At 44.4% G+C, this 13,603-nt stretch overlaps 1 protein-coding gene across 1 annotated transcript in view; it reads left to right on the top strand.

The window, feature by feature from the left end:
* Nucleotides 1–13,603, top strand: part of LOC311100788 (protein HID1-like) — a gene marked incomplete at its 3' end in the record, with an annotated part of 37,738 nt that continues 24,135 nt past the window's right edge. The window contains exons 1-4 of the mRNA XM_084141749.1: nucleotides 1–79; nucleotides 3,673–3,822; nucleotides 5,629–5,799; nucleotides 9,383–9,499. Coding sequence (XP_083997875.1) covers nucleotides 14–79; nucleotides 3,673–3,822; nucleotides 5,629–5,799; nucleotides 9,383–9,499 — 504 coding nt within the window. The 5' untranslated portion in view covers nucleotides 1–13. The remainder of the gene's footprint in view (nucleotides 80–3,672; nucleotides 3,823–5,628; nucleotides 5,800–9,382; nucleotides 9,500–13,603) is intronic.

Genomic DNA, 13,603 nt, shown 5'->3' with positions numbered 1-13,603 from the left:
TGGCTAGTAGAAAATGGGCAACGCTGACTCCAAACTCAACTTCAGAAAAGCTGTGATACAACTGACAACCAAAACACAGGTTTGTTGAAATAATAACTATTTTGGGTAGGCTAATGCAGAGTTTAAATATTTATGAACAGTTTTGTTTTTCAAGATACAAATAGCAATTCAAGTGTGCCAGATGGTAACCTACAAGTTGTAGTTGACACATGGATGAGACGGTGGATAAATATGGTAAAAGTTACCATCTGTCCAAAAACAGGGTTTACTGGTAAGTCTAAATGTAAACTTTTAATTAAAATGTAGGCATAGGATATATATATATATATATAGCTATTGGCTATATAAACTGACAATTAGACTAATTGTAGGGTACTGTTATAAATACTGCGAATTTGTGTTATAAAATTGTGGACTCATAACTTGGCAACAATGTATCTATTTTGTAATCAAATGTAACATTGTAATCGTATTTCTGTAGTTATAATGTAAACCCCACCAAGAGGCTGATATCAGGTGCAGTCATTCTGAGGTGGATCTGATGCAGACCTGTAATGAGATGCAGTTCTGAATACAGGTTCATTCGCGCTGCTGCTGTTGTTGCTGGCACTTGAATTGATCATTTACAAGGTTTACCCGACAATTCAGCTGTGAAAAAAAAGGGTAGTCTAGATAACATTACCAGCTACATTTCTGATGATGTGATTGTTGAATGAATCATAACACTCAGACAATATGGCTGATTTTAAGGTGGGCAGAAATACATTAAAATTAGGAAAATAAGCATCAGTCTAAACTGCACTGTTTAGGTTATATTTACTCTGTCATCAAGGGAATTCTTGAAATTATCTAAGAAACGTGAAGTGGGCCAGTAGCTGAATTTATTGTCTGACCAGAACAAACATGTGAAGTGGGCCAGTAGCTGAATATATTGTCTGACCAGAACAAACATGTGAAGTGGGCCAGTAGCTGAATATATTGTCTGACCAGAACAAACATGTGAAGTGGGCCAGTAGCTGAATATATTGTCTGACCAGAACAAACATGTGAAGTGGGCCAGTAGCTGAATATATTGTCTGACCGAAACAAACATGTGAAGTGGGCCAGTAGCTGAATATATTGTCTGACCAGAACAAACATGTGAAGTGGGCCAGTAGCTGAATATATTGTCTGACCAGAACAAACATGTGAAGTGGGCCAGTAGCTGAATATATTGTCTGACCAGAACAAACATGTGAAGTGGGCCAGTAGCTGAATATATTGTCTGACCAGAACAAACATGTGAAGTGGGCCAGTAGCTGAATATATTGTCTGACCAGAACAAACATGTGAAGTGGGCCAGTAGCTGAATATATTGTCTGACCAGAACAAACATGTGAAGTGGGCCAGTAGCTGAATATATTGTCTGACCAGAACAAACATGTGAAGTGGGCCAGTAGCTGAATATATTGTCTGACCAGAACAAACATGTGAAGTGGGCCAGTAGCTGAATATATTGTCTGACCAGAACAAACATGTGAAGTGGGCCAGTAGCTGAATATATTGTCTGACCAGAACAAACATGTGAAGTGGGCCAGTAGCTGAATATATTGTCTGACCAGAACAAACATGTGAAGTGGGCCAGTAGCTGAATATATTGTCTGACCAGAACAAACGTGTTCCATCATATGTCTACTACTTTGGCCGGTTTCCCGGACATCCATCCATCCATCCATCCATCCACCCATCCATCCACCCATCCACCCATCCATCCATCCATCCATCCATCCATCCATCCATCCATCCATCCATCAGGGACTAAAAAGCAATTAAGAATCTCCATCAAAAGTGATTTTTTGTCCATGATTAAGTATATTTTGTATCCGGGAAACCGGCCCGGGTTTTTATTTGTATCTATATTTAACTGTCCTCCTCCTGTAGGCTGCCGCCATGCAGGTCTCTCTCCTCCTGTAGGCTACAGCCATGCAGGTCTCTCTCCTCCTGTATGCTACAGACATGCAGGTCTCTGTCCTCCTGCATGCTACAGGTCTCTCTCCTCCTGCATGCTACAGGTCTCTCTCCTCCTGCATGCTACAGGTCTCTGTCCTCCTGTAGGCTGCAGGTCTCTCTCCTCCTGTAGTCTACAGGTCTCACTCCTCCTGTAGTCTACAGGTCTCTCTCCTCCTCTCTCTCCTCCTGTAGTCTACAGGTCTCTCTCCTCCTGTAGGCTGCAGGTCTCTCTCCTCCTGTAGGCTGCAGGTCTCTCTCCTCCTGTAGGCTGCAGGTCTCTCCTGCAGTAGGCTACAGGTCTCACTCCTCCTGTAGGCTACAGCCACACAGGTCTCTCTCCTCCTGTAGGCTGCAGGTCTCTCTCCTGCAGTAGGCTACAGGTCTCACTCCTCCTGTAGGCTACAGCCATGCAGGTCTCTCTCCTCCTGTATCCTACAGCCACACAGGTCTCTCTCCTCCTGTATGCTACAGGTCTCTTTCCTCCTGTAGGCTACAGCCAAGCAGGTCTCTTTCCTCCTGTAGGCTACAGCCAAGCAGGTTTCTCTCCTCCTGTATGATACTGGTCTCTCTCCTCCTGTAGTCTACAGGTCTCTCTCCTCCTCTCTCTCCTCCTGTAGTCTACAGGTCTCTCTCCTCCTGTAGGCTGCAGGTCTCTCTCCTCCTGTAGGCTGCAGGTCTCTCTCCTGCAGTAGGCTGCAGGTCTCTCTCCTGCAGTAGGCTGCAGGTCTCTCTCCTCCTGTAGGCTACAGGTCTCTCTCCTCCTGTAGGCTACAGGTCTCTCTCCTCCTGTAGGCTGCAGGTCTCTCTCCTGCAGTAGGCTACAGGTCTCTCTCCTCCTGTAGGCTACAGCCATGCAGGTCTCTTCTCCTGTAGGCTACAGCCACACAGGTCTCTCTCCTCCTGTAGGCTGCAGGTCTCTCTCCTGCAGTAGGCTACAGGTCTCACTCCTCCTGTAGGCTACAGCCATGCAGGTCTCTCTCCTCCTGTATGCTACAGCCACACAGGTCTCTCTCCTCCTGTAGGCTACAGCCAAGCAGGTCTCTCTCCTCCTGTATGCTACAGGTCTCTTTCCTCCTGTAGGCTACAGCCAAGCAGGTTTCTCTCCTTCTGTATGATACTGGTCTCTCTCCTCCTGTAGGCTATAGCCAAGCAGGTCTCTGAATGAATAATACATGATAATAGAGAAGGGAGATGGCAGCATCACAACCTCTGTGCTACTCAACGAGAGCTTACATAAACGCTCTAGAGTGGAGTGACGTCTGGGACTGGGTTTAGATGTGTGTGTGTGTGGAGTGACGTCAGTCTATGAGATGGTGTGCAGATATACAGTAGTTTCCTCTGACTCACTGGTTGGGTCAGAGCATCAGACTGCCACGTAGTGCCCTGCTAGCTAGCTACTGGCCATGAGGGGGGATAGAAAGGAGGAGAAGCCCTGAAGTTGTGGTCGCAAACACTGTCACCATTAACACCACATGGGAGCATCGATTACAGACTGAGGAGGCTCTTTTTACTGTGCTCTCATGATGGGGAATGTGTACACAACAGATTAAAGAAAAAGTTGCGCTCATCTCTCCTTGCTGTGGATTTATTTGACTAAGGTTTTGGCTACAGAGCCTTGATCAGACAGGGTGTGATGGGATGGGGAATATATCTGATCCCCTTTTGTTGCCTCATCTCCCCCAGCCCGTGGAGGCTACAGACGATGCCTTCTGGGACCAGTTCTGGACGGAGACTGCCACTACCGTCCAGGATGTGTTTGCTCTGGTGCCGGCAGCGGAGATACGAGCCGTCAGAGAAGAATCTCCCTCCAATCTGGCAACCCTCTGTTACAAGGTAATGTAGGCTACTAGGGTGTGTATGTGTCTGTCTGGGTGTGTCTGTGTCTGTCTGTGTGTGTGTGGGGGGGGGGGGGACGTGTTTAACTATACTTTTGGGGACCAGAAGTTCCCACAAGAATAGTAAACAAACACAAATTTGACCAACTGGGGGCATTTTGTTGGTCCCCACGAGGTCAAATGCTATTTCTAGGGGGTTAAGGCTAGAATTAGTTAGGGTTAGAATTAGGTTTTGGATTAGGAGCTAGTTTTAAGGTTATATATATGCGGTCCATATTTAATAATAATAAACATTTCAATGTAGGCCTATCCATTTAGGCCAGTGTAAGGGGTTAATCTTTTGTCTACCTTGTTTACAGTTGGTGTAAAAGGAATGCAAGAAGGAGCACAGGAACATTACAGTGGGTGTATTCTGAGAGTTTAGTGGTGCTGTAGTGTAACAGGTGTATTCTGAGTGTTTAGTGGTGCTGTAGTGTAACAGGTGTGTTCTGAGTGTTTAGTGGTGCTGTAGTGTAACAGGTGTGTTTAGTGGTGCTGTAGTGTAACAGGTGTATTCTGAGTGTTTAGTGGTGCTGTAGTGTAACAGGTGTGTTTAGTGGTGCTGTAGTGTAACAGGTGTGTTTAGTGGTGCTGTACTGTAACAGGTGTATTCTGAGTGTTTAGTGGTGCTGTAGTGTAACAGGTGTGTTTAGTGGTGCTGTACTGTAACAGGTAGGTTTAGTGGTGCTGTACTGTAACAGGTGTATTCTGAGTGTTTAGTGGTGCTGTAGTGTAACAGGTGTGTTTAGTGGTGCTGTAGTATAACAGGTGTGTTTAGTGGTGCTGTAGTGTAACAGGTGTGTTTAGTGGTGCTGTACTGTAACAGGTGTGTTTAGTGGTGCTGTACTGTAACAGGTGTATTCTGAGTGTTTAGTGGTGCTGTAGTGTAACAGGTGTGTTTAGTGGTGCTGTACTGTAACAGGTGTGTTTAGTGGTGCTGTACTGTAACAGGTGTATTCTGAGTGTTTAGTGGTGCTGTAGTGTAACAGGTGTGTTTAGTGGTGCTGTAGTGTAACAGGTGTGTTTAGTGGTGCTGTACCCTAACAGGTGTGTTTAGTGGTGCTGTAGTGTAACAGGTGTGTTTAGTGGTGCTGTAGTGTAACAGGTGTGTTTAGTGGTGCTGTAGTGTAACAGGTGTATTCTGAGTGTTTAGTGGTGCTGTAGTGTAACAAGTGTGTTTAGTGGTGCTGTAGTGTAACAGGTGTATTTAGTGGTGCTGTAGTGTAACAGGTGTGTTTAGTGGTGCTGTAGTGTAACAGGTGTGTTAAGTGGTGCTGTAGTGTAACAAGTGTGTTTAGTGGTGCTGTAGTGTAACAGGTGTATTTAGTGGTGCTGTAGTGTAACAGGTGTGTTTAGTGGTGCTGTAGTGTAACAGGTGTGTTAAGTGGTGCTGTACTGTAGTATTGGTCAGGTGTTCCATCTGTGTTTGCTTCTAATATGTCTCTAGTGGGTTTTAAATAGAAAGAGGGACTGAGCATGTGTGTGTTTGACCCTTTTCTGTATTTAAACAGACTATTGGTTACCTTGGATACAGTTGGTGTAAAAGGAATGGTAGTGTTTGTTGTTCCCAGTTTGAGGGAATTTAAAGGCTGTATTAATGCAGCAGATGGACAGGACTATTGGAAATGGAATTTTATGCCTGTGTCGAGCCTCAAGGGTCTACTGTAGAAGACCTAAAATAGAAACACTTGCATAAGGAAGAAATTAAGCAGTTTGTGTGTGTGTTTTATTTGACTAACTATACATGTTAATGTGTCCATTCCAGGCAGTGGAGAAGCTAGTCCAGGGGGCTGACTCTGGTTGTCCCTCAGAGAAGGAGAGACAGATCGTCCTGAACTGCGTCCGTCTGCTCACACGTATCCTACCATACATCTTTGAGGACGCAGACTGGAGAGGGTTCTTCTGGTCCACCGTGCCTGGTGCAGGGAGAGCTGGGGTAAGTGTACTGTTCTCCTCATCATGGCTGAGGTTAAACTGACCAGAACGGCGCCATCCAATAGAGATAAGAAATGCTGTGCAGAAGTGTTCTGTGCTACCCTAGCCCATTGGACATGTAGCCCTTTGAAGTTGTGATTTCATCATACAGTGAGGGAAAACAGTATTTGATCCCCTGCTGATTTTGTATGTTTTCCCACTGACAAAGAAATGATCAGTCTATCATTTTAATGGTAGGTTTATTTGAACAGTGAGAGATAGAATAACAACAAAATAATCCAGAAAAACGCATGTCAAAAATGTTTTAAATTGATTTGCATTTTAATGAGGGAAATAAGTATTTGACCCCCTCTCAATCAGAAAGATTTCTGTCTCCCAGGTGTCTTTTATACAGGTAACGAGCTGAGATTAGGAGCACACTCTTAAAGGGAGTGCTCCTAAACTCAGCTTGTTACCTGTATAAAAGACACCTGTCCACAGAAGCAATCAATCAATCAGATTCCAAACTCTCCACCATGGCCAAGACCAAAGAGCTCTCCAAGGATGTCAGGGACAAGATTGTAGACCTACACAAGGCTGGAATCGGCTACAAGACCATCGCCAAGCAGCTTGGTTAGAAGGTGGTGCGATTATTCGCAAATGGAAGAAACACAAAAGAACTGTCAATCTCCCTCGGCCTGGGGCTCCATGCAAGATCTCACCTCGTAGAGTTGCAATGATCATGAGAACGGTGAGGAATCAGCCCAGAACTACACGGGAGGATCTTGTCAATGATCTCAAGGCAGCTGGGACCATAGTCACCAAGAAAACACACTACGCCGTGAAGGACTGAAATCCTGCAGCGCCCGCAAGGTCCCCCTGCTCAAGAAAGCACATATACAGGCCCGTCTGAAGTTTGCCAATGAACATCTGAATGATTCAGAGGAGAACTGGGTGAAAGTGCTCTTTAGCATCAACTCAACTCGCTGTGTTTGGAGGAGGAGGAATGCTGCCTATGACCCCAAGAACACCATCCCCACCGTCAAACATGGAGGTGGAAACATTATGCTTTGGGGGTGTTTTTCTGCTAAGGGGACAGGACAACTTCACTGCATCAAAGGGACGATGGACGGGGCCATGTACCGTCAAATCTTGGGTGAGAACCTCCTTCCCTCAGCCAGTGCATTGAAAATGGGTTGTGGATGGGTATTCCAGCATGACAATGACCCAAAACACATGGCCAAGGCAACAAAGGAGTGGCTCAAGAAGAAGCACATTAAGGTCCTGGAGTGGCCTAGCCAGTCTCCAGACCTTAATCCCATAGAAAATCTGTGGAGGGAGCTGAAGGTTCGAGTTGCCAAACGTCAGCCTCGAAACCTTAATGACTTGGAGAAGATCTGCAAAGAGGAGTGGGACAAAATCCCTCCTGAGATGTGTGCAAACCTGGTGGCCAACTACAAGAAACGTCTGACCTCTGTGATTGCCAACAAGGGTTTTGCCACCAAGTACTAAGTCATGTTTTGCAGAGGGGTCAAATTCTTATTTCCCTCATTAAAATGCAAATCTATTTATAACATTTTTGACATGCGTTTTTTCTGATTTTTTTTGTTGTTATTCTGTCTCTCACTGTTCAAATAAACCTACCATTAAAATGATGGACTGATCATGTCTTTGTCAGTGGGCAAACGTACAAAATCAGCAGGGGATCAAATACTTTTTTCCCTCACTGTATATGCAATTTGCGTATCGGTTTATCAGAGGTCATGGTCATTATTAATTATTAATTATTAATTTGTTAGTTTGAGACTCACTTTTCTGTTCCCTTCATTTTTGGCTCCTCTGGGCAAATTAAGAGGGATGCACACTGCCAAGGATGCTAGCCTCTGTCTCCACTTGCTAGCCTCTCTCTCAAGCTTTCTGGCGGCTTGAGTAGAAAAGATTGCCTGTTACGCAATCCATTAAATGAACTCAGTCTCTCAGAATCAGTGTGTGTTCTCTTCTCCCTATGAACTTACATCAGCATGCCTGCCATGTCTCTACAGAGAGAGAGAGAGAGAGAGAGAGAGAGAGAGAGACGTGATTGGATCAGACCAGTGAGTTCATGACTGCTTCACCATAGTCCAGATCCAGCACTGCCACTGACTGAACAAATCATTTCATTTCGGATGGGATTACTTTATCTACAGATAGATGTACTTGTTTACAGATCATTGGATAGAGTTTGTTTTTTCTCATGGTGAAATGCATGCTGGGAAATGATCACCCAAGATGCACTGTGTAAGTGGGTTGGAGAGCAGACAGACACAGGAAGGCTATTCTTTCCTTGCGTTGGGTTTGATCTGTCATCACCCTTTTCAGCTTTGTATGAAACAGATCTTCTACTTGGATCTGTGAGTGAGTGCCTCACTCTGATACTGTCTGCCCCCCCCTACTACTGCAGCTACTGCTGTGTTGTCTGGTGGGAACTGCATGGATTCAGGTTTTCAAAGCTCTGACCTGCCAGTGTTTTTAAGATGTGACCAAGCTGGGTTTTGTTCATTAGGGCACACCTTACACAAGGTTTTTGATACATTTTGATAACACGAAACATTTAATGTTTTTTATTTTTGGACAATATTATGTAGTACCTCCCCGTTTCAGTCCGTTTTCTTCCGTTTTCATGCCTAATGAACACTACCCTGGGGTTGAGCTCACTATCCCAGGCAGAGAGAGTTCTTTGAGTTGGGGATTTCCTTCTCCCTCCATGTCTGCTAATTGTTGAGCCAACTGGGTCTCCTGTTACCTGGTCTGTAGAGCACCTCAGCCTGCCTGAACACTGCTCATATTGTGTCCCCCTCCCTCTTGCCTCCCCATGCATCCCTCCTGGCCAGTGGTTGAATTGAGGAGGTATTGGATAACCTTCTTAATTAAAGTGAGAGGCTGGACGGGTGAATGGGGAACTATTATGGGAATATGTGTGAATGCGGAATGACTGTAGCAATCAATGAGGAGGCATTTCTGTACTACGCACTGATTTGGACTGGTTGGGATACTATGGTTATAAAATAGTCTCAAAACACAATTGAGTTTGATATTTTTATGCAGTGCTACTGAACCCATCATATACTACACTAATACTATATAAATGTACTATTAGTATCTCAATGACATGTTTCCTGTGACCAAGCTCTTTCTCTGTCTCCTAGCAGGGTTGATTGATTTTTTTTTATTTGCCAGTTAAAGAAAACATATATACATTCTAAAAAACGTGACGGGGATAACACAATAAAGTCAGACTTACAGTATTTCCATTGTGGAAATGGAGCAAAATAAACAACACAGTTTAAAGGGATACTTCTGGATTTTAGCAATGTTTATCTACTTCCCCAGAGGCAGATGAACTCATGGATACCATTTTTATGTCTCTGTGTCCAGTATGAAGGGAGTTAGAGGTAGTTTTGCTAGCCAATACTAACTAGCGTCAGTCTCTAAATATTTACAATATTTACAGAGCTCTCTGCCACAGTGCCATGGGAACCACGGAACCAGGATGAAGGTGATGATGATGAGGATTGGATTGTGTCCTAGGAGGAGAAGGATGATGATGATGATGTCTTATCTCCCAGCAGGATGAAGGTGATGATGATGGAGCGAGGCCCCTGGCTGAGTCTCTCCTCCTAGCTGTATCTGACCTGTTTTTCTGTCCAGACTTCACTGTGCAGAGCCACAAGAGCGCAGGCTCGGTGAGTAACCTCCTCCACTTCAGACAAACACTCTGAGAGAAATGTGTCTTGAACAGCGTTCCTCTCATGAGAGGAAGAAACGGATAAACTACTTGACCAGTTTGTATTAAGCATTATCACACTCTACGTTCTGTATTTTGAGGGGACAAATTGTAATTCAAGATCTGTGCACCTAAAGGAGATTATGCGGACGTTTGCACGGATCCCAAGTTAGGATTGGTCCCTAAGTGAACACAATGTCCCATTTAGACCCCTGTTGTGGTCCAATGCTGTTAGCTCCCCTGTTCAGGCTCCAGGGTTAATGAGTGACTCCAGTGCACAGCGGGAGCCGTGTGAGGTGAGGTGAGGTGTGGCCATGTTTGTCAACTGGGCTGAGAAAGGAGGAGAGGGGGAGGAGGATGGGGGTAGACACTCCTTATCCACAGACAGGGCCTGGACAGGGCCCAATGGTGGTGTTGCTGGCTGGACAGGGCCCAATGGAGTTGTTGCTGGCTGGACAGGGCCCAATGGTGTTAGACGGCCTGTGAAATAAAGTGGTCACCCTCCACCCTCCTAATCCCCCAGTTGATCACTCACTCACAGATACACGCGTGCACACACACACACACACACACACACACACACACACACACACACACACAGAACGTCTCTCACTTTCTTGGTTAGAGTCAACTATTGAGAGTAAATAATATCATGAAAGACTGACTGCACAACATTGTGAACTGAACTCTCCCTTAATATACTGTTGACATACAGTACCAGTCAAACGTTTGGACACACCTACTAATTCCAGGGTTTTCTTCATTTTTACTATTTTCTACATTGTAGAACAATAGTGAAGACATAAAAACTATGAAGTAACACATATGGAATCATGTAGTAACCAAAAAAGTGATAAACAAATCCAAATATATTGTATATTTGAGATTATTCCCCAAAAAATAAACACCTTTATTCAACTAAGCAAGTCAGTTAAGAACAAAATCTTATTTACAATGACGGCCTACACCGGCCAAACCCAGACGATGCTGGGCCAATTGTCCGCGGCCCTGTGGGACTCCCAATCACGGCCGGTTGTGATACAGCCTGGAATCGAACCAGGGGGTCTGTAGTGACGCCTCAAGCGCCTTAGACCGCTGCGCCACTCGGGAGCAGTCTAATAGCCACCCTTTTCCTTGATGACAGCTTTGCACACTCTTGGCATTCTCTCAACCAGCTTCATGAGGTAGTCACCTGGAATGCATTTCAATTAACAGGTGTGCCTTCTTAAAAGAACAGCTCAAATAAGCAAAGAGAAACGACAATCATTACTTTAGGACATGAAGGTCAGTTAATCGCAAAAACCATCAAGCGCTATGATGAAACTGGCTCTTATGAGGACCGCCACAGGAATGGAAGACCCAGAATTACCTCTGCTGCAGAGGATAAGTTCATTAGAGTTACCAGCCTCAGAAATTGCAGCCCAAATAAATGCTTCACAGAGTTCAAGTAACAGACATATCTCAACATCAACTGTTCAGAGGAGACTGTGTGAATCAGGCCTTCATGATCAAATTGCTGCAAAGAAACCTACTAAAGGACACCAATAAGAAGAAGAGACTTGCTTGGGCCAAGAAACATGAGCAATGGACATTAGACCGGTGGAAATTTGTCCTTTGGTCTGGAGTCCAAATTGGAAATGTTTGGTTCCAACCACTGTGTCTATGTGAGATGCGGTGTGGGTGAATGGATTATCTCTGCATGTGTATTTCCCACCGTAAAGCATGGAGGAGGAGGTGTTATGGTGTGGGGGTGCTTTGCTGGTGACACTGTCTGTGATTTATTTAGAATTCAAGGCACACTTAACCAGCATGGCTACCACAGCATTCTGCAGCGATACGCCATCCCATCTGGTTTGGGCTTAGTGGGACTATCATTTGTTTTTCAACAGGACAATGACCCAACACACCTCAAGGCTGTGTAAGGGCTATTTGACCAAAAATGAGCGTGATGGAGTGCTGCATCAGATGACCTGGCCTCCACAATCCCCCGACCTCAACCAAATTGAGATGGTTTGGGATGAGTCGGACCGCAGAGTGAAGAAAAAGCAGCCAACAAGTGCTCAGCATATGTGGGAACTCCTTCAAGACTGTTGGAAAAGCATTCCAGGTGAAGCTGGTTGAGAGAATGCCAAGAGTGTGCAAAGCTGTAATCAAGGCAAAGGTGGCTATTTGAAGAATCTCAAAAAATAAAATATATTTTGATTTGTATATCACTTTTTTGGTTACTACATGATTTCATATGTGTTATTTCATAGTTGTGATGTCTTCACTATTATTCTACAATGTAGGAAATAGTAAAAATAAAGAAAAACCCTTGAATGAGTAGGTGTGTCCAAACTTTTGACTGGTACTGTAGTAATCTATGAAGATCAACAATGAGGCTGCTGCTGACAGCTAGGTTCTAACTAGGTTATAGTAAAATGGATTCAAATGTCTGCCTGGCTGCCACAGTTACAGTGGGGAAAAAAAGTATTTAGTCAGCCACCAATTGTGCAAGTTCTCCCACTTAAAATGATGAGAGAGGCCTGTAATTTTCATAATAGGTACACGTCAACTATGACAGACAAATTGAGATTTTTTTCTCTCCAGAAAATCACATTGTAGGATTTGTAATGAATTTATTTGCAAATTATGGTGGAAAATAAGTATTTGGTCACCTACAAACAAGCAAGATTTCTGGCTCTCACAGACCTGTAACTTCTTCTTTAAGAGGCTCCTCTGTCCTCCACTCGTTACCTGTATTAATGGCACCTGTTTGAACTTGTTATCAGTATAAAAGACACCTGTCCACAACCTCAAACAGTCACACTCCAAACTCCACTATGGCCAAGACCAAAGAGCTGTCAAAGGACACCAGAAACAAAATTGTAGACCTGCACTAGGCTGGGAAGACTGAATCTGCAATAGGTAAGCAGCTTGGTTTGAAGAAATCAACTGTGGGAGCAATTATTAGGAAATGGAAGACATACAAGACCACTGATAATCTCCCTCGATCTGGGGCTCCACGCAAGATCTCACCCCATGGGGTCAAAATGATTACAAGAACGGTGAGCAAAAATCCCAGAACCACACGGGGGGACCTAGTGAATGACCTGCAGAGAGCTGGGACCAAAGTAACAAAGCCTACCATCAGTAACACACTACGCCACCAGGGACTCAAATCCTGCAGTGCCAGACGTGTCCCCATGCTTAAGCCAGTACATGTCCAGGCCTGTCTGAAGTTTGCTAGAGTTCATTTGGATGATCCAGAAGAGGATTGGGAGAATGTCATATGGTCAGATGAAACCAAAATATAACTTTTTGGTAAAAACTCAACTCGTCGTGTTTGGAGGACAAAGAATGCTGAGTTGCATCCAAAGAACACCATACCTACTGTGAAGCGTGGGGGTGAAAACATCATGCTTTGGGGCTGTTTTTCTGCAAAGGGACCAGGACGACTGATCCGTGTAAAGGAAAGAATGAATGGGGCCATGTATCGTGAGATTTTGAGTGAAAACCTCCTTCCATCAGCAAGGGCATTGAAGATGAAACGTGGCTGGGTCTTTCAGCATGACAATGATCCCAAACACACCGCCCGGGCAACGAAGGAGTGGCTTCATAAGAAGCATTTCAAGGTCCTGGAGTGGCCTAGCCAGTCTCCAGATCTCAACCCCATAGAAAATCTTTGGAGGGAGTTGAAAGTCCGTGTTGCCCAGCGACAGCCCCAAAACATCACTGCTCTAGATGAGATCTGCATGGAGGAATGGGCCAAAATACCAGCAACAGTGTGTGAAAACCTTGTGAAGACTTACAGAAAACGTTTGACCTGTGTCATTGCCAACAAAGGGTATATAACAAAGTATTGAGAAACTTTTGTTATTGACCAAATACTTATTTTCCACCATAATTTGCAAATAAATTCATAAAAAATCCTACAATGTGATTTTCTGGATTATTTTTTCTCATTTTGTCTGTCATAGTTGACGTGTACCTATGATGAAAATTACAGGCCTCTCTCATCTTTTTAAGTGGGAGAACTTTCACAATTGGTGGCTGACTAAATAATTTTTTTCCCCACTGTATC

The sequence above is a fragment of the Coregonus lavaretus genome, assembly GCF_964263955.1.
Source record: "Coregonus lavaretus genome assembly, chromosome: 25".
Lineage (NCBI taxonomy): Eukaryota > Metazoa > Chordata > Actinopteri > Salmoniformes > Salmonidae > Coregonus > Coregonus lavaretus.
The sequence above is the reverse complement of the archived record's forward strand: the minus strand, read 5'-3'. Positions and strand labels throughout refer to the sequence as shown.